Source organism: Cryphonectria parasitica (assembly GCF_011745365.1).
Source record: "Cryphonectria parasitica EP155 unplaced genomic scaffold M406scaffold_8, whole genome shotgun sequence".
Classification (NCBI taxonomy): Eukaryota; Fungi; Ascomycota; class Sordariomycetes; order Diaporthales; family Cryphonectriaceae; genus Cryphonectria; species Cryphonectria parasitica.
The window spans coordinates 2,041,088-2,068,644 of NW_024468916.1; the positions used below are offsets into that span (position 1 = coordinate 2,041,088).

A 27,557-nucleotide genomic window follows, 5' to 3' on the forward strand; every position below is an offset into this window, starting at 1 on the left:
AGCTGGCTCTGTCTTCGGGCTACATCCCCGGCGCGGGTCATCTCTTGCCACTGTTCAACGATGCGACGAAAGCGTTCCTGCCTACACATCATGGCTCTAGCTTTGGGCTCGTCCAATGGCATGTCTCGGGGGCATATTGCATAAATGGCACATGGGGGCCATCTGCACATACGAACATATGACAGACGGAGAGAGGAGAGATATATGATGATATATGGAAATCCGCGACCATGAATGTCGTTGGTATATCGCTGCATTGTTTTTGGGATCTCGGCGCCATCAAGAGGCTGGATATTTTTTGGGTTTGGCTCATTACAACGATTCGATGAGGAGAGATGTGGATGGTAATGAGCATCATGGATAATTTGTTTTGGATACCAATGCGGTGTGTTGTTGTGTGTGTGGAAAACCATAGATGAGGTAGCTTGGATGTTGAATACCAGCGAAATCAAGATATTCACACCTTGCCTGTGTCCTCTCTTCTAGAAACCTGCTCCTTGACCCACGCTCGCGATGCAACGTGGGAATTATCAGTCATCCTTTGCGTGAGGTGGGGTACGAGGAGATGACTTACAAACCAGAACAAGGCCATCAAGTCATGTTGCTCTCTGACCGTCACTCGAACTCACCGTTCCAAGGGTGCGGTCAAGGAATCCCCGTGCGCGCTGACATCGAAGCGGCCGAACTGGGACCGCAAACAAGGATGGACAGAGTAACAATTGGCTTATGCCGACCGCCGACGTGGACATTACAGCCTTACAATGCAGTAAGTACGGTATGCCATAGTAGCATGTACACAGACGCGCCCTTTCTCTTGCCGCTTTCAATTGAATTGATTCCGATGTGCGGACAATGGAGTCATCGCAAAACCCCAATTGAGCTGTCTGAACCAGCCCCGGCAAGCCGCCGAGCCTTGTTCGTGCTTTCAGAAAGTAGGACCTGGAGGTCGACTGTCGACCTTTTCCTTCTTCCCCCCCCGGCCTTCGCTTTGTTCCTGGGTTGTCAATCTTGGTGAGAGAGCCGATTTCTAAAACATTATTGTTGAATTGATCTTTTCTATGATTTTTTAATTTGTTTCATTCTCGTTCGCCTGTTAATTTGTAGGTCAACGTCATGACTCATTTTGCGATGACGTCTCTGTCGGGTCACGATGTCGCCCGCGGAGGAGATACGGGCGAATCATGGTAGACAAGCGATTCATGATCTACTGAGCCTTTACAATTTGTCTGGCCTTATAAATACGAAGAAAGACGACTGGTAAAAACTCACTTTGGACTTGTCGTCTTTGCGCCACCCAAAGTCTCCCAATCATCACCACTGCCAGCCCAAATTTACATCCCAAGAATAACAACAGCAACGAACCACAAATCAGCACGCTCTAAAGAAAGAGAGAGAGAGAGAGAGAGAAATTAAAAAAAGTAGAAACGGAAATCACCCAGCCATGTCCATCACCGTATACCTCGTCCGCCACGCTCAAGGCTACCACAATCTCTCCCACGAAAACGAAAAGCTCTCAGATCCCCTCCTCACCCCGCTCGGCGAGTCGCAGTGTGAGGCCCTGCGCGCCTCCTTCCCCCACCATGACAAACTCACCCACCTCGTCGCCAGCCCCATGCGCCGCGCCCTGCTGACGTGCCGCCTGAGCTTTGCGCCAGACGGCATCCTGAGCACCAGCCAAGGCCACAAGAGCCACGCGTCGGTCGTCGCGCAGCCCTTGATTCAGGAGGTGTCGGCGCTCCCCTGCGACACAGGCTCGGACCCGGATGTGCTGGCGAGCGAGTTCGGGTCGTGGGCAGACCTCGGCTTGGTGCATGACGGGTGGAACGACAAGAAGCCGGGGTCGCGGTTTGCGCCCACCGTCGCCAACCTTGAGGCACGCGCGGCGGCGGCGCGGCGCTGGTTTCGGACGCTGGGCAAGGAGGGCCAGGACGTGCACGTCGCCGCGGTCTCGCACGGTGCCTTCCTTCACTTCCTTACGGAGGACTGGGACGGGATGGACCTGTCGCGGGGCACGGGCTGGTCCAACGCCGAGTGGCGGTCCTACGAGTTTGTGGAGGGGCCGACCGGCGGGGATGAGAGGGCGAGCATCCGGGAGACGAAGGAAAGCTGGACGAGGCGCAAGGGCACAGCGGTGCCGCTGACCGAGACGGAGCAGAAGGAGGCCCGTGAGGTCATCCTGGAGGGGATGCGGCGGCAATTTGGGGAGAGCGTCGACGATCAAGAGCCTGGAAGATCATAGTACTCTGTGCATGGAGAGGAGAAATGGTGTGTCATGATTCTCGCGCTGAGAAGACTTGCATGGAAAGACTTACCGGTTTGGTGGTTTTGCTTTCTTTTGGACATGTGATAGACAGTGGAGGCACTAGATTGGGTCATACAGCATACATGAAAGACACATAGACTAGAAATGATGTCAATATCTTGGATGGGGCCACGAGATACGAGAGAGAGACCAGATAGACTAGGAGAGCGAACTTGTTCACAGAGACGGCCAGAACCAAGGCTGTTGACCACCACCTGTAGACCGAGTCACAGTTTGCACATTGTAGCAATGCTTACTAACACCTTTCTCTTACCTTTGGTCTCGGAGACGAGGAAAGAGACTGGCATATAATTTTGGAATCGAAACATGAGTAGCCCCTTCAGCTGAGCCTCGCCGGGGTTTCGCATCGTCCCAAGTCCATCGAGCGTGTGAAGCTGGTTTGACGTGGTACGAATCGCGGCATGGACATTCTGTGATGGAGAGTTTGCAGTACGTTCGAGGCACAGCAGTGATTCGTGTCACGCCTCAGGGCCTGTCGTATCTTGGTGAATGTGGACACTCACATCTGCCATGCTACGTTGTCGCCCAAAAATAGGACCCTTAGAAGCGGTGTCTTGGGCTTTTCCGCAGACTAGCGACCACAACGTTTCGTATGGCGGGAAACCAAGACTACCGTTACACTCGTCAGTCGCAGGCATCGGAAGGTCGGAGAACGGTAGGGCGCCATCATCCCATGATGTCGGTATCGTACTCGTTCGCTGTCAATCGTCAATTTGCAGTATGCGCCCCTCCCGATGACCTCGTCTGCAATTGTGGGGACAGACGCCGTGGATGGAGCCGCGCGAGTAGACTCGAACTTTGACAGATCGAGAGTGGACTGGGGGGGGTTGCTGGCTATCCCTTGGATGAGGGACACAGAAAGGCTCCTGCAGGTGAAGTGGAGAGTTGAGACCACAGAGAGGTCATTAGAACATGACGATATACAGCGAGATCTGGACCTCGACAAGCGACGAACCGCTGCTGGGCCGCCAAAGTTGGCCTTCCCCCTTCCCCCCTCTCCACCACTATGTCTCTCTTCGGACCCCTCCACCCACCAAAGATCGTCCCGTCCCGCCAGAACAGAACGTCAAACGTAGAAGATGATCCAATGGCGAAGGGACTGGAGCGCAATCTCTGAAACGGGACATGTGAGTGGTGTTTATTGTCGGCCTCGAGCACCGCGACCTGGCCCACCACCCCGCGGGTACTGTGGGTGTGGCGGCCATGGCGGCCACCATGGCCGTGGCGCCCACAATTTCCCATTTAACGCAGTCCATTCACGAGCAGAAAAGGAGAATGGAAAAAGCAAGAATGATATTATGCTTAGTAAAAAGGAGAAAAAGACCTTGCATAGACGCCGAGTGGGTAGAAAAAAGTGGATGGATTGTTTTGTTTCAGCTCTCGGTAGAACAGAGTGGCGTTGGAAGCGCGAGACACCTCGAGGCTTCTGTCCCAGTGGGCGCTTGTGTAGGGCCATGGTGAGGACGTGGGTGGAGGTGTGCGCGGTTCTGCTTGCTCCGTCTGGCCTCCTCCCTCCCCCTCTCCACGCAGCAGCAAGGTAGGGCTGTAGACGTTCGTCAATCTGAGATCTGCGAGGTGTCTCGTCTTGACAGCAACACTAAACCTGAGGAGGAAGTCTTCCTTGTAGAGGGAGGAGGTGGTGGAGGTAAAGGAGCGAGGGCTGCCTCCCTCTGCCCAACACCACCAATACCATACAGAATACAAGAGCTCAACCCATTGAGAAAAGAGGCAGGAATCAGGAGCTACAAATCCAGGGGCGGGGGGTGGGTGGCTCCGCAGGGATGCCCTGAGCACAAGGGTGAGAGAATGAAGCAGGAGGGACGCCTGGGCCAATCAAGAGACTGTGGGAGGATGAGATGGAGTTTGACGCTAGCGGCGAACGGAGTTAGCTCTATCGTGGTTGGCGAAGGGTTCCTGCATGAGACAGGGGCTCTCTCTGGGGGCTAAGGGCACTTTAACCCCACGGTTAATCAACGTGTAGATGTATCGGGGGATAGATGGCGTAGAAGATGATTTGCATGGGCTGTTAGTTCCAGAAGCACAGACAATATTGAAGACTTTAACAGAAATCCATGCCGATTTACCAAGGATTCTATCCACAGTTACTTCCCCGTCACCTCCCTCAATCCACTCCAAAACCCAGTAGCCCACTAAAAACTGGGGGGTCAGGGCTCCCTCAGACACTTCTCTTCCCATGCAGCGCGCGCAGCTTACCGACAGCAAGGGCGTCTCTCCGTCTGCATGGGACTGCTCTCTGCAAGTTTTCGTTGGCCCTCGTTTCTCCTCTCTGGTCGTGACACCAACGTTGCTTCGTCTCTCTCTCGCGCTCTTTGTCTTCTTCTTCCCCAGGAAAGCTGAGACAGAAACTCAAAAGGGCCACCCTCATTAATGGCCCGGCTGCGGAGATCGAACTGACCTCGTGAGATCGACACTCATTAAACTCAAATTGGCCTTCTTCTGTTGTTCTTGAAGAACAATAATAGGCCCCACGCTCACTCAATTCAATTCTTCGGCGTCGCGCGACATTCGTCGGCCCCTTCAAGCTAAGGAGACGGCAGCAAGAAAGGATCAAACACCCAACACACCAGCCCGATACCTCGTTGTTATACTTAATACCCACCGCATTGTCCATCTCTACTGCCCTTGGGTATTCAGTGTCCACGCCACACGTCACCTGGCTGGAGAGCTCTGACACCGTGCCTGGCAATACTTCGGACGGACGCGAAGACGATCAAACCTGAGAATCCCGGGTGACGCTCGACCGACTTCAACGACTCTCAGGCACTGTGTTTTCTTGTCCTGCCGGCGCCTCAGCACGGCTACAAGACCTGTTCGACACGACGACATCGAAGTCTTGAACTGGATGTTCCGTGCTCATCATTCAGAACGCTCATGCCACTTCTCTCTCACGGTCAAGGCCAAAGCAACAACAAGCGGAAGCGAAACATCGCGGCTGTGTATAAAAGTCAAATTCCCTTGCCGATCCATCCTCCCCAAAATAGCAGGCTCGGCTGTGTCAGTATGACCTGCGGTCCATAGCTGGAGACATCGCCCACTTATCCTGTCTCACCCCCTTCCCTAGGGATTCGACAGTGTCTCTCCCTACCAGAGATTATAGAGACACGGCTATCCTATTTTCCCGAACAGGTTCCACTCTGCTCGGTGCTGGCGGTCGAGTCCTTCTCTCGCCGAGGAACCACACACGGGTTCTTACCTTTTTCTTCCTTTCATCCACAGACATCTTAGTCGGAGGGTTCGCAGGCGAAACTACGACTGGCTCATGAAGGGTACTACGACGCTTCCTTAGGCAGTCCTTTTTTTTCTTCCTTCCACAGGGTACGGGCGGCAGGATTCCCCAACGCCCTCGTGTGTCCTCCATTCTGCTTCTTCTCGACTCTCATTCCAGCCTCGACAGCGTCGACGGCTTCACTTACCCTCGAAGAAGAGGGCAGGATCATTTTGTTCGGCGTGGACTGAATCGGTAATTTTGAGATGGGTTTCTTTAGCCACCAGAGGGGTCAGGTGCGTCAGGAGGCCAAGTGGGATTACATTGTGAGTTTGGCCAAGCCCTCCCCTCACCCCTCCAAAGAGAGGGAAGACCGTGCGAGGAGGCGAAGAGTGGTGATGTGCTAATCGTCTGTGCGGTTAGCAACTTGATGACTTCAAAGCCGACGGCCCATTAACATACCTTGCCTATGGATACCTGTTCGTCTCGCTCACGATATCGACTGCTGTCTACGCCGTTGATACCTTTACTGCTGTCAACCTGCTCGCCTTCAACAAGTGGTCCTCCGAGATCCAACCGGCCATCTCCTTCAGCATCACGAAATGGATCTTCTCCGTGTGCATCATCCTATCCTTTATTAACCTCGTGTACGAGCACCTTCGCGCGCAGATGATTATTCGGAGGGGCAGCGTTGCCGAGTCGTATCTGGACAATCTGGCCGTGCGCCTGCAGAGTGTTCGAATCTGGAATGGCAAGGGATGGAGAAGGTTCCTGGTATTTGCCGAGTTGACCAAGAGTAAGAAGGGGGCCGAGTACATCGCCCTCTTCACCTACTTCAGTTTTCAAGGTCCGTATCACCACCAACCTGGATGATTTGCTCTCTCGGTCACTGACATGGAATAACAGCGTGGATTCGCGTCATTTTCTGTTCGGGACCGCGGCAGGTAGTCAATGCCGTCACCTTGTATTCGGTGTACACTGCAAAGCTCCAGATCGACGGCGAGGATTTCGAAACGAGCATCGAGAGTCTCTTTGATAAAATCAAGGCTTTCGCCCAGCAGGACTACCAACAGGCCCTCATCTTGTCTGGCATGCTCTTCACCCTGGTCATCTGGGTCTTCTCGGCACTGTCCTTTCTTCTTGCGATCCTGTTTTTCGTCTGCTTCCTATGGGGTTGGATCCCCAAGGAAGACGGCGGTCTATCTGGATACTGCGAGCGCAAGATTAACAAGAGGCTCATGAAGATTGTGTCGGCCAAGGTCGATGCTGCCCTCGCCGACCAGGAAAGGCAGAGGAAGAAGGCAGACTTGAAAGCCGCCAAGAAAGCAGGTGCCCTGCCGCCAGAGGAACGCAAGGCGACGCTCCCGAACCTCATGCCAGAGAATAGCGAGAAGAAATCAGACATGCCTCCGCTGTTCAGGAACGACACTGTAGCCACACTGCCGGTGTACACCTCGCGACCGGGCACACCAGGCCAGGAATTCGAGTTGAATAAGATGCCGCGGCCTATGCCGGGCAGGACAGACACCACATCGACTGCTTCGAGCCGGGCGCCACTTCTCACAGCGGGTGCGGAAATGGGCATGTCATCCCCCGGCATGCCTTCCCCCAGCTATGGACCGGTTCGGAGTGGCACCATGGGCTCGGCAAGGCCCCCTTACGGCCCGTCGGCCCTCAGACGTACGCAGACTAACAACTCTAGCTTCAGCGGGTCGACCATGGGTCCGCCGCCACAGCTCAGCCGGATCCAGACCGGCGACTCCAGCTTCAGCGGTGCTACGATGGGTGGGCCACCTCAGCTCAGCCGTACGCAAACCAACAACTCTGGATTCCACCAACCCTACACGCAGACGCCCTCTTCATATTCGCCCGATGACGCCCTGCCTCCCATGCCGCAGCCCGTTCGGTCTCCAACGTCTGCATCGAATGGTTCTTATGGCATGCCGCCGAGGTCAACACCGGCTCCCATGGGTTCTTACGACGAGTATTTTGGTGGTCGGTCGGCTAGCCCAGCTCCATCTCGGCCGATGAATTCGCGCCCGACCTTTGATGACTACTCGTCCACGGGTCGTGCCAGCCCAGCCCCGTCGAGGCCAATGAACTCGCGTCCGGCGTACGACGACTTCTCGTCCACAGGCCGCGCCAGCCCGGCTCCATCAATGCAATCTCGCCCAGCCTACAACAACGGCTATGCTCCGTCGCCCGGGCCTATGAACCAAGGTGGCTATCCCAGTCGAAGCCAGACTGGCCCAGTGCCGTACCGTGGACCCCTGGGCCCTCCACAGCCACAGCCACAGCGGAACATGACTGCACCAGTACAACAACACTCTGACTATCAAAGTCCGCTAGATGACTATTTCGATCGTCCTGGCACTGCCCAGAGCCAGCGGAGCTTCACGGGTGCGCCACCACGGCAGCCTGCGCAGCCACAGTACCAGGCGTACGGCAATACGTACTCAGATTTGGAGTCGCAGAGGGGCACGCCGGGTCCTCGGTGACGGGGCGAGTGATTGTTGATCTTCTTGCCTATCCACCTTCTATGATACCTCACACCACCATCTTGCATCACGCTCTCGGTCACCAAGACAAGACACGCACCTGGGAAGCAATTCAACCGCGACTCTCTAGATCTTGGGCGCGAGGGAAGAAAAAACAAAGCTATGAGTTTGCATCTTGACTACCAAGGATCTATTGGTAGACATTTGGCTGGTCAACTTTGTCATGGCCTATGTATTTATGTGGCTTTTTTTTTTTTTTTTTTTTTTTGGTACTATGATTTTGTGGAGCGCAAGAGAGCATTTGATACCAGCGATTTGAAGCGACTTTTGTTTTCTTCTTCTTTTATTTCTAGAGACAAGTTTTTTTATATTCTTATTTCACATTAACTTTGATGATATCAAACCAGGGGAAGGATGATAAAATACCATGAGATACTATTTATTCAGCATGAGAGAAAGACCCTGGACTCTGCAGCCCACCGGGCCTTGTCGATCCGGATTCAGTGATTACTGATCACAGCAGTGACAGCAACCCGTGTTCAACAATCAGCTTTATGCTAATCATTTTGTCTAGCCATTTGCTGCTTTTGCGCCCTTTTGTATTAGTGAAGCACGCATGCCATGTCACTGTGCATACAAGCCCATCACGCTTTGCTTCACTTTTGTCATCTTGACTACTGGTTTAGGATGTTGCAAGGCGTGAGTGGAGAAGTCGCACGTGGAGGGATGTCCAACTGGCCCATGCGAAGCTTGAGATATAATAATCAATCAGCACGATCTATCAACCCCGATTGACAACTCTGGTTTATGGACCAATGATTTCTGTCTGTAGGGTGATGTTACTGAGGAATGCTGCTTGTCCATTGCTCCGGAGATTTTAACCATATCAACATATATGTCTCGTATTTCCCCGAAACTTCTCTCAAGCAGTATGCGATAATTATCAGCCTCATAAATATCTACATTCAATTGTTTCTTTGGGGTTTCCCCTACCACACAAGTGAGCAGTTGCCTACTCGATTACTTTTGTTTTACATAACACACACACGCCCACCCCCATCAACCAGAGACAAATACAATGGCCGTTCACATGGAGAGAACGCCCTTCCACCCCGGCGAGCAGGCCATCCACAAGCTCCTCCGGATTCCCCCGCGCGACAACCCCACCTGGGCCGGCCTGCCGCCCGCCCTCGCCTACCGCGTTGCCGCGTCGCCCCTGGTAGCTTTTGGCGCGCTCGACAAGCAAGGCCGGCCGTGGACGACCGTCTGGGGTGGCGAGGAGGGCTTCGCGGGGCCACTGGGAAGCGGAGTCATCGGGGCCAGGAGTCTTGTGGATGGGAGGCATGATCCGGTGCTGGAGGCGCTGCTGCTGCTGGACGACGGCAGGATGGATGATGATGGGAAGGGGAAGAAGGAGGAGGGAAACGAGGGCTATCAGATCACGCGGGAGGAGCTGGAATCTGGACGAGGGAGGCTCATGGCGGGTCTGAGTATCGACCTCGCGACTAGAGACCGGGTGAAGCTTGCGGGCCGGCTCGTGGCTGGCAGGGTGGACAGGGCAGGCGAAGACGAAGCTGGACATGACGATGGGGTGGCTGACGTGCAGGTCGCCATGCTCGTCGAGGAGAGCCTGGGGAACTGCCCCAAGTACCTAAACAGGAAAGCTATCCACCCCCAGGTGCCGGCACCACAGCTCGTCTCCGACACTTTACCACTCCCACCACAGGCCCTGGACCTGCTCGCCCGCGCCGACATGTTCTTCCTCTCTTCCACAGACGGCCGCAGCATGGACACCAACCACCGAGGCGGGCCCCCAGGCTTCGTGCGCGTGCTGAGCAACACCGACACCACCGACGACGGCGGAGTCTGCCTCGTCTACCCAGAGTACTCGGGCAACAGGCTGTACCACACCCTGGGAAACCTCCACACCCGCCCCCTGACAGGCCTCTGCATTCCCGATTTTGTCACAGGCGACGTGCTTTATTTGACCGGCGAAACCGCCATCCTCGCCGGCGCAGACGCAGCGCGGCTCCTCCCCCGCACAAAGCTTGCCGTCCGCATCCGGGTCACGGCCGCGCGATTTGTGCGCCGGGGCTTGTCGTTCCGCGGGGATGTGGTCGACTATAGTCCCTACAACCCACCTGTGCGACGACTCGCGGCTGAGATGGCAACGGCGGGGGACGCCGCCACTGGTGACGACGGGCAGACGGGGTCAGAGGACAAGGCGGTGGCGACGGCCGTGCTGGTGGGCAGGGAGATCATCACGCCCACGGTGGCCTGTTTCACGTTCCGGTTGCTGGTTCCACGGCGGCGGCAGCGGTGGTGGCGGCCTGGGCAGCATATTACGCTTGATTTCTCAGGAGAGCTGGATGTGGGCTGGAGTCATATGCGTGATGATGACCCGGGGAGTTTGAATGATGACTTTGTGCGGACATTTACCGTGTCCAGCGTGCCTGGTGGCGGAGGAGACAAGAGTGATGAGGAGGAGCTGAGGGATGGGGCGGAGATGCAGATTACGGTTCGGAGACATGGCCCTGCGACGGGGTTGTTGTGGCGGTGGAACATGAAGGTGCCTCTTGAGGTGCCTGTGTTGGGATTTGGAGGGCAGGAGGGATTCCTGATAGGAGGTGATGGGGCCCATCAGAATGGAGGGCGCAACAAGAAGAAGGTATTTGTTGCGGCTGGCGTGGGAATCACACCTTTACTGGCGCAGGCACCGGGGTTGCTCGCCAAGGGGGAAGAAGATGTTACTCTTCTCTGGAGTCTGAGAGGTGAAGACGTTGCGTTTGCTGTTGACGTGTTTGAGAGAATTGAAGGCTTGGCAGGGAGGACCAAGGTGTTTCTGACCGGCGATAGTGTGGATGCTGCCATTGTGAACAAGATGGAGGCGCTTGGAGGCCAGGTGATCAGGGGGAGAATAGATCCCGAGGAGGTCTTGCGTGAAGGAGGTGGTGGGGGCACGAAGACGACAAGGTATTATCTTTGTACCGGGTCTGAGATGATGAAGGTGCTCTTGGGCTGGTTGGAGGGCGAGGACGTCGTGTATGAGAGTTTTGAGTATTAAGCGCCTGCGAAGCAAGTTCTTCGAGACAAGGCCTATGAAAGCAGTTTCTATCAGCTTCATGGAGAACGTGGACGTCCACTCCTTCTCAACACGGTGCCACTCACTCAGCCTCGCCAAAACCAACACCCGGCCCTGATCTCGACTCTCTCAGAGTTTCGTATGCATATATTTGCTGGCCCAGCAAGCCCAGTAGACGTGCTGCCACGTTGCAGTCTTCAGCTCCGCCAGATCAGGACCACTTTGCTACAAGGGCGAGAGAAACAGGCTGGCTCACTCTGACCCCAGCTTCGAAGAGCTGCCAGCGCCGACCCCATGGTCGCTCGTTCGCTTGGACAGGCGCCCGCTGGCAGACCTCAAAGGTTTGATTTCACTGGATGATGTCAAAGCTAGAACTCCATGATCAACAACTCCTTTGATACCGCCTAGAAAGGACGACCAGTTGCTGCCTCGATACCTACTCCTTGGTAGAATCAAATCAGCTCTTCCAAAAGACGCTCCAGCCTGCCTAATTGCCGAGGATTGCTAGCCTTGGCGCGACAATCAGATATATAAATAAAAAGAAGAAACGCATATCACTCAAACCAGCCCCGCCCTACGGGTGTGAAGCGTAGCAAAAAAAGGCCTAGCGCAACCAAGATCAAAAGAATCGCAATGCCGTAGTCAAGCATAAAACCCACCAGGGTTCTGCGGTCGCTGTCCGAAAGGGGGGGAGACGTCTGCGACGAGGCACTCATGGCGTCTGATTGTCGTTGCTCCCAAAACTGTGATTCTGGATAATCGTCGCTCGTCATAGGACCGTGCGAGCGGTGGTGAGGGCCCCTCACCAAGGTCCTGCTTCGCCCGCCCTACTGGGTCATGCTTCCGATGGGGACGGGGTCCCCGCCGTCTCTCGATATGCGAATGTGTCGCTCGTAGAACCGGAGCATCTGCGGCTATATCAGCAACCTATGGGTGCCGGCTATGCCTTCACGGCGCACTGATGTATCCTCTCGTGGGTGTACTCATCCGACGCACCTTCTGCGGACATCTGCGGTACACGACCTCCTTAGGATGCTGCGTCTTCTTGCCATTCTTCCACGTCAAGTAAACGATGAAGTTCCCGTTTTCCTCATCCTGGCACATGTCCACAGACTCGACGTGGTCCTCCCAGCTGCCGCTCGGCGGTTTCCACTCCACCAGCTTGGCGCTCGCGGGCGGTGTCGAGTCTAAAGGGTGGCCGTTTGTCTTTTTCGTACGCTTCGCCGACTCGGCAGGTGTGGTGGATCCGGACTGGCGGCCGCGCTTTCTGCTCGCGAGCGCCTTCTTTGTAGCTTCAAATATCTTCTCGCGGCCGCCGATGCTGTCGAAGTACTCCTGTAGAACCTGAGCTGCATTCTCCCTACCATAAAACAACAAGACCGAGAGAACGTTAGCGACATGATTGCGTAAGCCCAGACACGCGAGGAAGGCGGATGAACCATACTTGAGATTGTCCTCCTCCTCCCAGGTACGGTCAGACTTTTTGGGCCACCCCTCCCACTTGACCTCAAAGCGAGGCAGGCCCTACCTTAGCCGTTAGCCATTCTCTCCGTCCTCGACACCGTTTGTTTGGAAGCTGGGATGGCCTCGAGGCGAAACACACGTCGTCGGCAATGTAATGCGAGAAGATCTTTTCGACCACAAATTCGTCCTCTTCGAGCTCGTCATCGTCGCCGTCGTCCTCATTATCCCCGCCGGTACCATTGGTATCCTTAGCATCAACAAACTCGTCCTCGTCCCCTGACTCGTCCTCGGGTTCCTCGTACGACTTTCGGGGGTTTTTGGGGACGACATCGCCAACGATGCCATCGGACATCTCGTCATCGCTTATTGCTGTAGGGAAGCCATCAATACAAGCTACGTAGCGCGGCTAACATATTTTTTATTTTTTTTTAAAGCTGCATCACGCTCCGACGCGTTGTTTCCGGACCACGCGAAGCACGCGACGGCAATGTCTAGGGGCTCAAGCGGCACGTACCTGGAGGCATGGTTGATTTGAGTCTGAGGGGATGGGGGGTTGGGGGTTGAGGAGGCGAGGGTGTTGCAGATGATAGAAATGAGGCTGCGGATGCACCTCAATTGATGCTTATGGGTGGAAAATGGGTATTGCGACAGGATGTTAGCTTGGAGATACAAGTCAAGTGCGGAAGTGCTGACGATGCTTCCTTCCCTAGTTTTGGCTCAATCCAGAGAGAGCTTTCTTGGGTAGGCTAGGGGGGGGGGGGGTTGGATGTTTGGACCCCAGCTCCCAGCTCCCAGCTCCTAGCTCCGAGGTAGACCCTTGGGAATGCGGCAGCCACAAGTGGTGAGGGGCAAGCCACCTTGTGGCTAGGCTCATCATCAACTTTCAACATCCACCGTCCTTGAAATATTACACGGCCTATCAGAGTGTACGAATCAGTCAATCACACTTCATTAAACTTCAGAGCATCTCCTTCTAGTTGGCGCTCTGTATCGAGAGGTGGAGGACGATGAATCTCTGAAGACGGCAAGTGTCATGTGCTTGTCTTCAGATTTCCAGGTGGTCTTCTTTTCTCCTTCTTCATTGGAAGCCTGCGCATCTGACGCAACGCTCTGTCATTGTTGCGAGTGCGTTCTGGATAACAGAATCATTCACAATTGTTTTGGTCCAAGATTCTCTGTCCATCTGTCGGATCTTCTTTCGTCTAAATCAGTCAGCACTCTAACCTAGTGTCTATGCCCATTACCTTTGCCGCCTTGCCGACCGGTGATGATCAGCCTGGCCGGTCCTAAGCGCTCAACGGTAGATTATTATGACATGACCAATACACTTGCACTGCACTGCACAGCGCTGCACGGTCCACGTAGCTTGCATCAGGAGGCTTATCCACAAGCCCGTGGGGTGTGTGCTTTTCTCTCTCCTTCCCGCCTCGACATGGGAGTCCCGCGTTCTTGATCGATCACCCAAGAAAAATAGGAAATTATTATGACGGGTGACAAGTCACAGCCGGCCTCTCCGAAGGGCGAGACGATGTGACCTGATCATTGGCGCCACAGAACTAAGCCCCTATCCCGGCATGCCTGAGGGAAGTCCCTCCTCTCGGAACCATGTATAATAATGTTCTGCGAGGCAGAATCTCTCCGAGGCCTCAAGGGATCCAGGACTGGAGGCCAAAGTGGAAAAATAGAGGGGGAGGGGAGGATCAATGAAAGGGGAGCCCTTCGTTGGCAGGGGGTTGTGCCGGTCCAGGATTCTCACCTAGAGGTGAAGAAGGGCACACTGTCCAGCTCCTTGCCTTTGGCGGTCTAGCATGCCCCAGGGCGAGCATCATGCATAAAAATACGCATAGGAATTTTCGCGTTATTCAGCCTCACCGGTACGTACCGGATCTACGAATGACCGTGAAGAAGAGAGACCAAAGGGAGGGGGAGGGAAGAAGAGAGGGGGCAAGAGGGTCCAGAGCAGAGCAGCCCGGATTCCCAAGATGTCTGTGCCTGCTTGTGGGTGGGTAAGAGGAGGGAGGATGAGCAGCTTCAGTTCGATCATATGACATGTGGGCCAGCCGTTGCCAGAGGGCAGCAGTGGGATGGATGTACATACAGCAGTAAGTTTGCCCTTGGAGCGGATGGGTGGGGAGCGACTGAACTCTGAAGCCTGCCCACAAGAACGTCTGTGTGCACGGAGGCAGGAAATCACATGCAAGAGAGCCAGCGAGGAGGAATCTTCTCTGTTCACGCTTGGACACGACTCACGAGGTGCTCCAAGGTAAAGTCAGATGGGTGGGTGACACCGACACACAGTCCAGCCTCCCCAATCTCCAAGCCTCACCGTTTGCCTATTTACCGGGGTCCACTCATTTCCAGCGGCAGATTTCCATTTTCAAAGAGAGGACGAACCCGAGGATACTCATCTCCCGATCTCCTCACCCGCGGCTAGCTGCCGCGATCCGACTGGTGTTCTTCCATCTCTCCTGCCGCCGACCCTCTCTGTCCAATGCGACGGAGCTTCCTCCTGCAAGTGGTTACTCACAATGCAAACGGTCGTCACCCAGTCATCTCAAGATGGCGCCTAGGTTCATCCTCCCGAGAAGGGAGAGAAGATGGTCTTTGCGGCCGAGATTGAGGAGGCTGTGGCGGGGGTGGAACCTCCAGACATACAGAATGAATGTATGGTAGTGTGACGGCCAGCTCAGCTGCCCTGGCCTTCGTCGATCTTGTTGGGGAGTCGGTCGGACAAAGAACCCAAGGGCCTCACCCGGAACTCTCGCCTACACACGAGCGGTGCTGCCGTCGACCACCTCCATGGCTCAGAACCGACTTATTTTTGGACCAGGACCTTCCTGTCAAACGCAGGGCCATCCCAATATTTGAAAAAGTGAGATACGAGGATCTTCTGCTCAAAGAATCTTCGCTACCAGGCACTTGCATGCCATAGCTAGACCAAAGCATAGGAACTTTTGTGCCAACAGCACAATATTGTTTTTCCCTGATGCATATGATATGTGAACGATAGGATGAGTTGGTGGGATGGAGCAGCGCTGGCCAGTAGTGACCAGGAGAAGATTTTAAGCCGTAATGACAGCTGTCAGCAGGCTTGCTCCCGAACATGGGGGATCCTTGTCTGAGGCCCACTCTCGCGGCAACGATCTGTACTCCTACAGCCGTCATGGGAGATGTTTCGGGTCGCCGTCCGACTGGAGAGTCACAGTGATTGAGAAGGGCATTTTAAAGAGGAGGGCAGGAGCTTGTGCCCCCCCCCCCCGCCCGCGCCTCCTCGCTGGAAGGCATCGCTCAGCCTTCAGGAGTGGTCCTGGAGGAAAAAGGTCGGGAGCAGGCCAGGCGGCGGCCAAGATCGGGGTCAGGTCCCGGGAGGCGGAACTATGCATACATAATAGCCTTCCTGGGCCCGCCAGCCAAAACGATTCCATTCGAGGAGGCTCCAAGAAGTCTGGAGGGACAAAACTGTGTGGAGATGCGGACAAGCGCATTATGTCCAAAACCCCTTTCACCGCTCTGCATGATAGGATCGAGAGGGGCCGAGTCTCCATCCATTGGGCGGGACAGTGGGCGACTTGTGGGCGACCATGACCATGAGCATGATGCTGCTTAAAAAGACCGGGCGACGGGCGACGGGATCCGGCTCACACGGGAAAGATTGGCGGTTGATATGGTCGAGTAGATTGTAGTACTGTAGTTACAGCGTTGTCCTGTGAAAGAGAAGCTTCCAGGTCTCTCCAGGGGGCTCTCATAGATAGGCTCATTGATCTCATCTCGTGCTGACCCTGCCGCTCCCACCACCTGCAGCCAGCCACAGCCCCAGCACATTATAGTACTCTCACTGCATGCAGCTGGTGGGTGTGTGATATCATTCCCGCCTGCAAAGGAGCAACTGCATCCATCCTTGCCCTCCTCCTTCACACTAGCACCCTCCTCTGGGCTCCGTGTCTTGCAGCACCGTTGCGGAGAGGGAAGAGGGGGGCATTGCGCCAGCGGCCCGCCTCCCGTACCTGGATGAGTTGGTCAGGAAGATCCTGTTGACGACGGATTGAAGGCCCGACCACGGTGGCGAGTGGTTTGAGAAAATGGCGGTGATGACCCGTAATTGTCTTGGCCTGCTTTGAATAGTTGAAAAGATGCGATCTTCAGTCAAATGCGAGGGCGTGTTTGGCAGCGCTAGATACTAACAAATCGACCTTGAAAGGTTGGACCTAGGCACAGCCGCTACTGGTCCGGGTGAACGAACGAGACGTCAGCAGCGTCGGGAGGGAGAATTAGTCTTCGACATATTGCTTGCTTCTTTTCCCCGGTTTGTAAGACAGACAATAAACAACCCTCCATAAAAAATAAAATAAAAATCAAAGAAGGAAGGGAAGGAGAAATAAAAGAATGGACAAAGATCTCACCTGGGGGTGAGGAGCACTTTCCTTCATGGTGACGAATGACGAGGGCTGTTGTAGGAAGCTACGCGTGCTGATCCATAGTTTGAGCCAACAGGGAAGGCGCAGTGGAAAATGTGACAGGTCAAGACGGGGGTCTGAGAAGGGGCTGAGAGATCACTCCCACTCTCCGGTTGCTGCACATCGTCCACTAGCCAAGACGCAAATAAATTTAGTTCAACTAAGTAGCATATTTCACTGCACTAAATATCTGGCGCAAGTCATTTCGAGGTGGCAGGAACTTTTCTCTCTTCTTCTCTTTCTCGAAATGAACGGGGGTATAGCGTTGATCATCTCCAAGGCTCAGAGACTCCCCAAGTAAGAATGAGAGTGGTGTACCGCGCTCTACGGTACTGTGGTACCTTTAGGGACGGTACGTATTGGCCCTGCAATGGGTACCGCCAGTGACTCTGTAGCATGGACGGCCCCCACCAGTGCTGCTTGGGTACCTAAACAAATACCTGAAGCTACTGCGTCATGGGGGGGAAGGGTACGGCACGCTCAGGTACCTGCCAGGGCACTGGCCCACGGTCTAGGGCCTCTTCAGGGTTCACACCCATACTATGTGCCATCGCAGTAAGATTGAATTTCTCCTCCGCTGCCCCCCGGTTTCCGTTCTCCCAAAACCCTGACACTGGAAATCTCATTTGCCTGAACTATAGTATCTCAAATTTGAAGTATCGTGAAGTCTATTGTCATTGTAGCCTTTACGAAGTGATCATCACACTGCTCTTCTCGGTCGTGGGAATAAATAGAAACATTCTTGCGAAATGACAATGTCTGTTGTACACGGTAGGCTTCCCACCTTGATGATTAGGGTACCCATAATCTGGCAGGGGTGGGGGGTTCTGTGTCAAGTTACAGCACTGCCAAGTACCTGCTGGGTAGCTACAGTAAGTACTGCCTTTGGTAGCTTCCCAAGGAACCCCCCCCCCCCCTTCCTCTCCAGCCCGGCCCTGCCCTTGCCATATGTTTTGACTTCACTGATGTCGTTTCGTCCTTCTTTTCCCCCCCCTCCCCCTCCCTCCCTCCCAGACCACCACGTCCTCCTGCAGCTGCCCCCCTCCTCGTCCACAACGTAACCTTTCTTTTCAGTGATATTTTTATTTTGTTCGTTACGGGGCACGTCACCATGTGAAGGTTATTGGCCCAGATATCCTACACATGCAGCATCATGGCTCCACAGGGCGATGCGCCGCCTTCACCAGCAAATACACTCGGTCGGAGAATTCTCGACTTGCTCATTGGCATCACCTTTGGCTCCTCTCTTCCTCATCCGGGATGAATCGTTATATCACATTTATTGAGAGAAGAAGGGGGGGGAGGGGAAGGAGGGTGTAGCTCGTGCATGGCATGCCTTGGCCTCGTATAGTACAGTACATTCAATACCTGCTGTTGTCATCCCGCACAGCAGTCGGACCCCGTGCACACGCCACCACTATCCTCACATCAGGCTTTCTCCACGCCGTTGGGCTCTTTTTCTTGTGCAGATCTACACAGGCTGTACCCATTCTCAGGCAGTCTTTTCCCCTTGCCATTGGGAACGGGAAACCTGGACAGTGTCCGTGACAGAATCTTGGACATGATCATCCTCTCGTACCCAGCGGTCCCCCCCCCCCTCCCTTCTTCGAGGATCTGGTCTTCTTCCTGGCCCCGTTCCTCGTCCAGGTCTCCGTCCTCGTCCATGTCCCCCGTCCCCGACCCCGCCTGGCCCTGGCCCTGGCCCCCGGCCCATGGACGGGAAATAAGGGACAGGAGGTACATGGCACCCATCCTGCAAGGCCCAGGCCTCTCGTTGAATACCAGCTCTCTAGCCTGATTCTATCACGACTTTCATTAAATCATCACCTATCCCAGCCAGCCGTGGCTGAATGAATTGCATTTCCTACCAGTTTTCCTTGTCTAGAAATCGTCACAGACATCAGTTCTTCGTATCCAGTCAGACCATCTCTTTTCTTTTCCTTCCTTTTTCTTCTTCAACCCTCCCATCGTCTATACACACGAACATCTATCATAGCTCCTCGCGTCTCCGTCCTTGTCCCGGTTCTGGCTTCGTTTTTACTTTGTTTTATTTATTTATTCATTTTTTTCTTTGGCTTGTTGTATGTGCTTATTCACAATCAATCTCTGTGTTCTCTGCTCACCGTGTGCCTCGAATCAGAGACGTGAACAGTAGCCTGCAGGCCCTGTATTTATTATTTCTTTCACTGTTTCTTTTCACTTTGTTTTCTGACTGGTTGCCCGGTTTCGACCGTCCCACAAGCCGTCACCTGTGTGCGTCTAGGTACTCAGCTTCCACTGGCAGATCAACAAATCCCCAGTAGTTGCAATATCCCGACATTCAACCTAGCCTCGTCAACACACCGACCGGCTGAGACCATGAATAACGAGAGCACAACCAAGGCCCCCAAGGATAAAATCTGCGCCTATTGCCGACAGGCTTTCACATCATCCTCTCTTGGCAGACATCTTGATCTCTACATCAAAGAGAAAAATCCCAAGGCGCCTGACGGCATCCATAACGTCGACGAGATCCGGAAGCTCCGGGGCAGCATCACACGTCGCCAGCCTAGGGGCGGTGGCCGGAGGGACACCACGGCCTCGGCAGCCACCGGCAGTCAGACCGGCGCCAGAGCCAGTTCTACAGTCTCTGACCTTGACTCGGGCACTGCCAGATCCCCAGGTACGCGCAGAGATTCCGTGAAGCCCGCCGAGGCTTTAGTCAAGAAACAGGCATCTCCCGCGCTTCATGCATAGAGAGAGGGGGCGAGGGACAACCAGGGTTTTTACTGACAAGGATGTTTGCGACACAGAAGAGGGCAATGATGGAACGACCGCCCTTCACAAGGGAAATCCGCAACGGGCTGCCAACCGACAGACGATGAAATCTTCCCTGGAGGTCAGACAGAAATTTCAAGATGCTCTCGACACGGCAAAGGCTGCGGAATTGGCACTGCGTGAAATGATCAGCTCGTGGAGGGCTGCCAAGTGAGACCCTCTGCCGTCCTTGCCACTGTCCGTACCCGTTGCTGACAGAGAAATGCAGGCACCAGTTTGACTTTGAATCCATGCCTTTTGACTTCAATCCGCTTTCTTTAGACTTTCCTGGGCTTTGTCTTCAATGTTTGAAGCCACCGCCGACGCTACACTCCTCCACACCATACTCTACCTTGACTTCCTGGTCTCTTGATCCTCCAGGGCAGAAACAACATGCCGCCCTCTCCACTTATTTCCGGGAGGAATTTCGACAGTGGAAAGCCTCCTGCACCGCTGTCACGATGGCCATGGCGGAGGAACTGACGTACCCGCCCTCCCAGGCCACAACACGACAGGAGGATGCTAGAGAGCTGGTCCAGAAGGCCGAAATGGCAGCAGAGTCGCTCGAGGCGCAGGTAGCAGAACATTTGTCGACCGTCTTCTATGCCTGGGAGCAATTGCCAGCCCCAAGGCAGCAGGAACTATGGAGTCTGGAGATGGCAAGGAGTGTTGGGAGGAAACAGGAACAGCTCGAGGCCCTGAAAGAGACGCAGCATTCCCTTAGGCAGGAGAACACGAACCTCAAGGCCCAGATCGACAGCCTCAACCAACAGCAGCAGCCCAAGGAGTTCAGACTTGTCCCACCGATGACGCTAAGGGTAGATCCGAAGCTGGTGGATCTATGGACCGAAGGAGGCGTCGGTGGCCAGCGCTCGGCTATGATGGAAGACCGCCACGCAGACCTTGGTACAGTGGTGTCAGGTGCCATCGAGAGATGGAAGAACGTGGTCGTGACCTCAAGGGTCACGAGCAGCATGATCTCGCAGAGAAATTTCGATGCATCCGCCACGACACCTCTGCAGACCCCCACGTCAGCTACTTACCCCGTAACGCCGGATGTTCCGAAGGCGACACGGCAACAGCCGGGGTTTGAAACCCGGCAGTCCCGGTATCCACAGTCCTCGCCGAACGTTCAGTCATCTGTGGCTCGGAATGTGTCCGTCAGTTCTGTCGGCCCAATGATGGGATCGACGAGCGAGACGAAGCCATCCGCCGCTAGCACACCGTCGGAGTCACAAATGGACTCAGATGAGGACGCTGATGCTGATGCTGATGAGGATGAGGATGCGGACGCGGACGCCGATGAGGACATCGATGCCGATGCCGATATCGAAATGGGGGAGGATGGTTTTGTCTCTTGTGCCAACATGCAGGTTCAGCACGGCATCCCCCAGATGCCACAGCAGCAGGGGTCTCCTCAGGTACAACACTCGATGCGCCCCGCTACACGATCGCAAGACCAACAGCATCCATCCACTCTTCGACCGAACACGTACCCCCAGAGAGCCAGTAACTACGCCGACCCCGGCGTCCTTGCCGCCCAACAACAACAACAACAACAACAACAACAGGTCCACATGAGCCAACAAGCCTTCGATCACCAAATGCAGAACCTGACCCATCACCTCAACCAGGGGGGACATGGAGGACACAATATGGGTTGGGATAATCAATGACTATGCAGTGTCCCGCTGGCGACCACTAGTGCAGTGAAGTGTCGACCAGTGCCTGGTTGGGAAGCAACTGCACAACTGGAATGGGATATATTGCGCGCTGTCGATATGCTCTTGTCAGAGTCATAGGGCCTCCGCAGCCTAGCCAACCTGCCAGCTAACGGAACTTGCCATCAGGGTTCCGCTCAGAGCCTCGGTCGAGTCCGACTGAAGCATCACCGAAAGGGCGGTGTCAAAAGACCCCTTGAGAACCCATCGACAGCAGCGCAGAACCAGTCCAATGGTCGAGGGCCCCTCGGAAAATCGTGAGACGGAGTTTAAAAGTTTTATCAAAATATGTTACACACTGCTACATACCAAGAGGCGATAGCAACCCAGTAGACATATCGGAAAAGGCGCATCGGGATGTATCGGACAACGGAATCTGTACCCATCAAAATCAAGAATAGAGGTCTATAATTAATCATACTCAAAATCAAATAATCCTCAACCCTTGAAGATGCCCTCGACTTTCGCACCACCGAAACAAGTGACATATCATGCTATTTGCTTTTACCTCTTTGCCGGACTCGCTAATATCAATCAGCACTCACACTCGGCAACACCTCTGAAAATGTTCTTGTCGTTATTACATCTCATCCCTCTCTTTGGGTTCATTTCCTGCTCCTCCTCACGGTAATGCATTCCATGTCCTACTTTCCTGCGTGCCCTGTCTCGCCTCTCTCTTGTAAGACCAGATCTACACTTCGCATACGAGCAATAAATCGTCGGCGATCCCGACGACCCGCCTTCTCGAAGGGGGATATTTACATGCCAGCAGACACGGATGCTCGAAAGCACGTTTTACCAAGGAGCCTGGGGAATCTATTTTGGGAGTGATCATTGCCGACGAGAGAAAGAGAAAAACAGAGAGACATAAACACAGAGACAATGATTACAAAAAAAAATAAAAAAAAATAAAGACCCCTGTCTCATATACGATATGTCTCAGAGCTAGGGGAGCTGAGGCTGCACGACATTTCGCCCTATGGAGACCCCTGCGGCTGAAACATACAAAAAGCGCCTCGACGATCCGGGGAGGCCTTCTCTGGCAAATTCTAGAAGCAAACGTCTACGTAGTGCAACTCGTTCGTCTCCACATAAAAGTGCCATACAAGCCCATCCAGGTCTGCGCCATCGACCAGTGGGAAGCTACCTGGGTGTTCTTCATTCGTCATCGGTCAGACATACTCTCTTGCGAAAAGTACGTAGCAGAACGTCCCACCAAGAAGGAGGGGTGGGGAGAGGGGTTGGCAATTACAAAGGGCTCCGCGGCACTTACACCTCCGCTGACCCGGGCGACCTGTCGGATAGCGAACCCCACTGTTGCTCAAGGAAGTTTTGATGAACACACACACACACACACACACACAGGCTGGCCCCCCCCCCCCAGGGAGAGCAAGAGACAGTCTCGGCGACAAGGCCTTCTTTCACCAGGTGCGTGTCCGAGATTGACACATGGCCGACCGGAGGGATGCTTGTGTTTCAGATGGGACACGAAATGAGATTAAAATTCACAGTTCCACTCCGGGTGCGATCCCCATGGCTACTTGCTGTTGGCGAGGGCCGGCGTTGCACACATTTTCATAAGGCTCCGTCATCTACGGCCTCTGTTTTTTCTTCTTTTCTTCTTTTCACTTGTACTATGGTACGGCGGGCGGCCGGGCCCTGTCACGACAAGGATGCTTGAGCAGCTTGTCATAAAGTACTACTCCTGCCCTCTCCCATCCCTTGTCGATACTTGCACATCATAAGGGGACAGGCCCCAACTCAAAGCCCTTGTCGTTCGTAACTCTGTTCGAGTCAGCACAGACTACCCGTGCCTGACAGCTTGGGATTGGATCGCCCTGGCTATGGCCCTTGCCATGTCAACGTTTTTGTGCTTACTCTCCGCCCATGCTGCCATTATATTTTGACCTACGTGAATAGTACATAGTGCTAAGTACCTGTATACTGCAGTCATTGTACACATATGCACGACGGGTAAGGGAGGGTCAGCACTGCGCCGTACATACATGGCCGTACGAGCTCAGAAAAGGTCCTAAATATCCCAGACGTGGTCGAATTTTCAATCATAGATTGCCTTTCTAAAGGTCTTAGTGGGGTACTTTGCCTCCGACCGCAGAGGCAATCCCAGATGGCCAAAGACTCAAGACTGGGTTCGAACATCTGGCTATTACATATCTGCAAGCAAGCAGAAGCACCAACTGCAGGGATTTGGACTGAAGTCTCCCTCGGAACTGCTGCCTTCATTGAGTGGTGTTTAGCGAAGGGGAGGGGGGGGGGGCAAGAGAGAAGGAGGGGTGGTATGTGTGCATATGTGCTCACGTAGACTCAGAACCATGTACGATGCATGTCATGGTACATGGTGACAGCCAACGATCTTCACAACCAGGTGGGTCGCAACGGACGGAATCCACCCACAATTTCGCGGATCCCGCAGCCTTGCAGCAAGCGATCTCGTCTGGCCCTGGAAGCCGTTCGTCCCCGCGACTCGTCCGTGCAACCCTGCGACCATCCCTAGTCCAGGACAATCTCCAAGTTGAACTCCTTCTGCTCCAGTCTGTACTGCGGCAGGGTCTGAGGCCCACAACTCCCTGTGCCCAGCCCGTGGTGCATCCAGTCCAGATGTACCCACGTCACCTGCCCCTCCTCCTCCTCCTTCTTTTCCCCCTCCTCCCGTGCTCTGGCCAGAGCCCGCAGCTCGTAAGGGTGCCTCGCTCTGTCTAGCTCCTGAGTGGTGTACCTCGAAGCAGAGAAGCTAGCTCCTTCCAATTCCCCGAACCGCGCTCTCAGCAGTCGGTAACCCCTGTCGTCATCGTCATCACCATCATCACCGTCGACCTCTTCGTTGTCGTTAGGGTGCTGCCCCGCCATCTTGGCCTTGGCGCCTCGGAATTCCACCCACCGCACGTCGGTGCGGTTGCCGTTGTCCTGCGGGACCTCGTAATCTGTGGCGAGGTCCGCAGTCGCGCAGGTGTACGTCCCGAAGAGCTGCGACTCCTTTTTGTCGCGGTACGACTCGCCAGGCCCCCGCCCGAACCAGCTCGCACCGAGACATCCGCGCAGGGCCGCCACGAGGCCGAAGCGCGGGAGCGATGGCGGTGTCCAGGGCCCAGACATCCTGGCGTCGATCTGGATGTGCAGCGCGGCCCTTGAGCGGCGTCGGCCGCCTCCGCCTTCTGAGCCCCCGCCCGTTGCGGCAGTGAACCGGTAGGTGGTCGTGACGTCGATGCCCCAGCCCAGCACAGGCGGCGCGATGCGCGACGTGACTCGCAAGAGGACCACATCTGCCCCTTCCGGCGTGCGAGTTCTCTTCCAGAATGCACCCGCCGTCGCCTGTGTCGCGATGTGGTGGTCGCGCACGAGATGAACACGGGCGTCGCGCCACTGGCGGCCCTGCGACCCCGGTGTGCCGTTCGGGTCGTCCCCACCGGCGTCATTGTTCGTGAGGGCGCGGTAGAGCTCGAAGGTCAGCGGGGAGGCGAGGATGCTGCGGCGCTGGCGGCCGCGCTCCCAGGCGGCGAGGTGCCCACGGGCGAGATCAAAGGTCCAGACAATTTGCGTGGGCGAGCGGGCTGTGATTTGGAGTAGCTCAGGCGAGGTCTGCGCGACGGTGAGCGCTTCTCTGCTGATGGGCGACGGCTGGCGGGCCAAGAGCTGGGCGATGCTCCTGGGAGGTGCGAGCTGCAGCTGGCCTGTGGCGACGATATGCCCTGCCTCTGCCCAGAGTGTGCTCTCGCGAAGGGAGAAGAAGAGAGTGAGGTAGAGTTCCTTGTTGGGCGGCGGGGTGGCCTTTGGATCGAGTGAGACGATGGCCTCTGTGTGAGGTTGAATGCCTGGACGTGGTGTTTGTGTATGTGAGCGCTCGCTCGCCGAGACAATTACCACCTGCAGAGAGTTTCAAATGCATGACATTACCTTTGGGAATCACCGCATTGCCTTCTTCGATGGTTCTGTCCTCAGATATGATGGTGTATCGGCAAGAGAGGTGATCAAGGGTGAGGAAGTCATACCGGTTGACGACCCTCACGCCTTTCCCCTCGACCTTGAGCGTCTGGACGGGCTCGATGGCTTTCTTGTACTCGACGAGACCAGGCGTCGGGTTGTGGCTCGAGTCCACCAGTCCATCCATGACAAAACAGCCGTCGTTGGGCTCATCTCCAAAGTCACCGCCATATCCCATAAACCCGACACCACCGCCGGTTTGCGTCCTTAGCCCATGGTTTGCCCACTCCCACACAAATCCACCTATCAGTCTCGGGTACTTGTAGAAGGCCTCGATATACTCCCTAATGGCGCCTGGCCCGTTTCCCATTGCATGTGCATACTCGCAGAGCACGTACGGCTTCTCCCATCTCTCTTCCTTTGCGGCGATGATCAAGGCGTCCACGGGCATATACATCCTCGAGAACAAATCCGCCGTCTCAGCATTCTGGTCCCCCTCATAGTGCACCGGCCGTGACCCGTCCACACCCTTGATATAACGATACATGGCCTCATGATTCTGCCCATAAAAGGACTCGTTGCCCAGGCTCCAACAGATGACGCACGCATGGTTCTTATCCCGCTGCACCAACTGCACCGCTCTGTCGAGGTACGCCGCCTCCCACCGCGGGTTATCCGACAGCAGAGCTGCGGGATCGGTGCCTTGGACGGCGATCTGGCACCCATGGCACTCGAGGTCCGCCTCGTCCAGTACATACAGACCCAGCTCGTCCGCGAGGTCGTACAGACGTGGGTCATTGGGCTGGTGCGAGGTGCGGATAGCGTTGATGTTGTGTGTCTTCATGAGCAAGAGGTCGCGGCGCAGGAAGGGCAAGGGCACGGCTCGGCCGGTGTCTGGGTGGTGCTCGTGACGATTTACACCGCGGAGCTTGATTGGGTGGCCATTGATATGGAGACCGGCATTGGGGATGAGGTGAATGTTACGGAGACCTATACGCTGGCAGATATAGGCGGTGGTTCCCGAGACGTGGAGGGTGAGGGAGTAGAGTTTGGGGGTCTCGGCTGTCCATAGCTGGGGCTTGTCGATGGCCAGGATGAGTGGTGAGTTGGCGGTGGAGGCTGCTGTGGTGTTGTTGTATATAGCCTCGGTGCCGTCGGGATTGTAGAGGGTGACCTCGACAGGTAAGGAAGGGTCACTCCCTTCCAGGCGGACTCGGACCTCTGCAGACCCGTTTTGGTCGCCTAAAAGGGTTTCGATGCTATAGTCTTTGAGGTGGTCTCTGGGGAAGAAGAGGAGGTAGACATCGCGGAAGATGCCCGACAGCCACCACTGGTCCTGGTCCTCGATGTAGCTACCGTCGCATCGCTGGTAAACCTCCACCGCCAAGGTATTCACCTGGCCCTCTTCTCTCCTCACCAAACCCGTGATGTCAAACTCGGACGGGTTCCTCGAGCCCTGCGAATAACCTACATCAATCCCATTCACCCACACGCTAAAAGCAGAGTCCACCCCTTCAAAACGGAGCCGGATTTGATCATCCCCTAGAGTCTCTTGACTCCCGATAGTAAAAGTCCGCACATAGCGCCCACACTCGTTCTCATCCAGTGGCACATACGGCGGATCACAGGGGAAAGGGTACGGCACATTGGTGTACTGCGGGCCCTGACCGAAGCCCTGTAGCTGCCACATTCCTGGGACCTCGATATCACGCCAGTCCGAAACATCATAGTCGTCCTCGAAGAAACTTTTTGGGCCGCTGAGTGGACTGGCGCTGAGGTGGAACTTCCAGGTCCCGGAGAGGAGCTGGGATTTGGAGTGGCTTGTGTCGTGGGTCAGGGCGGCGTCAAGGGCTTCTTGCTCGGTAGGGTAGAGGAAGAAATGACTGCGAGGGGAGAGTGTGTTGCGATGGAGGACTTCCAGATTGTTCCAGTCGTACTTTGATCGAGCATCTCTTCTGCTCATGGCGATTTTCCCAGATGGGGTTTCCATAGTCGGCGGTGCCGGGGGCTGGCTGGTGAGGCCAGGGCGTGTCTTCATCCTGTGATAATGGCGA

General features: G+C 55.1%; 8 protein-coding genes across 8 annotated transcripts; 5 read left to right on the plus strand and 3 right to left on the minus strand.

Annotated features, from left to right (window-relative positions):
* Window positions 1-1,441: 1,441 nt before the first annotated feature.
* On the plus strand, window positions 1,442-2,239 carry M406DRAFT_64857 (uncharacterized protein; the record flags this gene model as incomplete). The annotated part of the gene is made up of 1 exon (XM_040924900.1): window positions 1,442-2,239. The coding sequence occupies one exon, from the start codon at window positions 1,442-1,444 to the stop codon at window positions 2,237-2,239; it is 798 nt and encodes a 265-aa protein (XP_040772691.1).
* Window positions 2,240-5,815: 3,576 nt separating this feature from the next.
* Window positions 5,816-7,132, plus strand: M406DRAFT_281782 (uncharacterized protein; the record flags this gene model as incomplete). Its single annotated transcript, XM_040918453.1, has 3 exons — window positions 5,816-5,875; window positions 5,973-6,396; window positions 6,456-7,132. Coding segments are annotated over 3 exons (1,161 nt in total), but the record flags the coding sequence as incomplete, so codon positions are not given.
* Window positions 7,133-7,815: 683 nt separating this feature from the next.
* Window positions 7,816-8,502, plus strand: M406DRAFT_358081 (uncharacterized protein). Its single transcript, XM_040923783.1, has one exon. It carries the CDS (start codon window positions 8,210-8,212, stop codon window positions 8,432-8,434), a length of 225 nt encoding a protein of 74 aa, XP_040772693.1. The 5' UTR covers window positions 7,816-8,209; the 3' UTR covers window positions 8,435-8,502.
* Window positions 8,503-9,125: 623 nt separating this feature from the next.
* M406DRAFT_74656 (uncharacterized protein) lies at window positions 9,126-11,111 on the plus strand (the record flags this gene model as incomplete). The annotated part of the gene is made up of 1 exon (XM_040925758.1): window positions 9,126-11,111. The coding sequence occupies one exon, from the start codon at window positions 9,126-9,128 to the stop codon at window positions 11,109-11,111; it is 1,986 nt and encodes a 661-aa protein (XP_040772694.1).
* Window positions 11,112-11,956: 845 nt separating this feature from the next.
* On the minus strand, window positions 11,957-12,945 carry M406DRAFT_266743 (uncharacterized protein; the record flags this gene model as incomplete). The annotated part of the gene is made up of 4 exons (XM_040917821.1): window positions 11,957-12,037; window positions 12,126-12,489; window positions 12,574-12,635; window positions 12,733-12,945. 4 exons carry the CDS (start codon window positions 12,943-12,945, stop codon window positions 11,957-11,959), a joined length of 720 nt encoding a protein of 239 aa, XP_040772695.1.
* A 5,530-nt stretch (window positions 12,946-18,475) lies between these two features.
* On the minus strand, window positions 18,476-18,799 carry M406DRAFT_333770 (uncharacterized protein; the record flags this gene model as incomplete). The annotated part of the gene is made up of 1 exon (XM_040920872.1): window positions 18,476-18,799. One exon carries the CDS (start codon window positions 18,797-18,799, stop codon window positions 18,476-18,478), a length of 324 nt encoding a protein of 107 aa, XP_040772696.1.
* A 606-nt stretch (window positions 18,800-19,405) lies between these two features.
* On the plus strand, window positions 19,406-21,519 carry M406DRAFT_342452 (uncharacterized protein; the record flags this gene model as incomplete). The annotated part of the gene is made up of 4 exons (XM_040921774.1): window positions 19,406-19,643; window positions 19,840-20,014; window positions 20,073-21,135; window positions 21,310-21,519. 4 exons carry the CDS (start codon window positions 19,406-19,408, stop codon window positions 21,517-21,519), a joined length of 1,686 nt encoding a protein of 561 aa, XP_040772697.1.
* Window positions 21,520-23,786: 2,267 nt separating this feature from the next.
* Window positions 23,787-27,466, minus strand: M406DRAFT_108881 (family 2 glycoside hydrolase; the record flags this gene model as incomplete). The annotated part of the gene is made up of 2 exons (XM_040915322.1): window positions 23,787-25,394; window positions 25,477-27,466. The coding sequence occupies 2 exons, from the start codon at window positions 27,464-27,466 to the stop codon at window positions 24,076-24,078; spliced, it is 3,309 nt and encodes a 1,102-aa protein (XP_040772698.1). The 3' UTR covers window positions 23,787-24,075.
* Window positions 27,467-27,557: the final 91 nt, after the last annotated feature.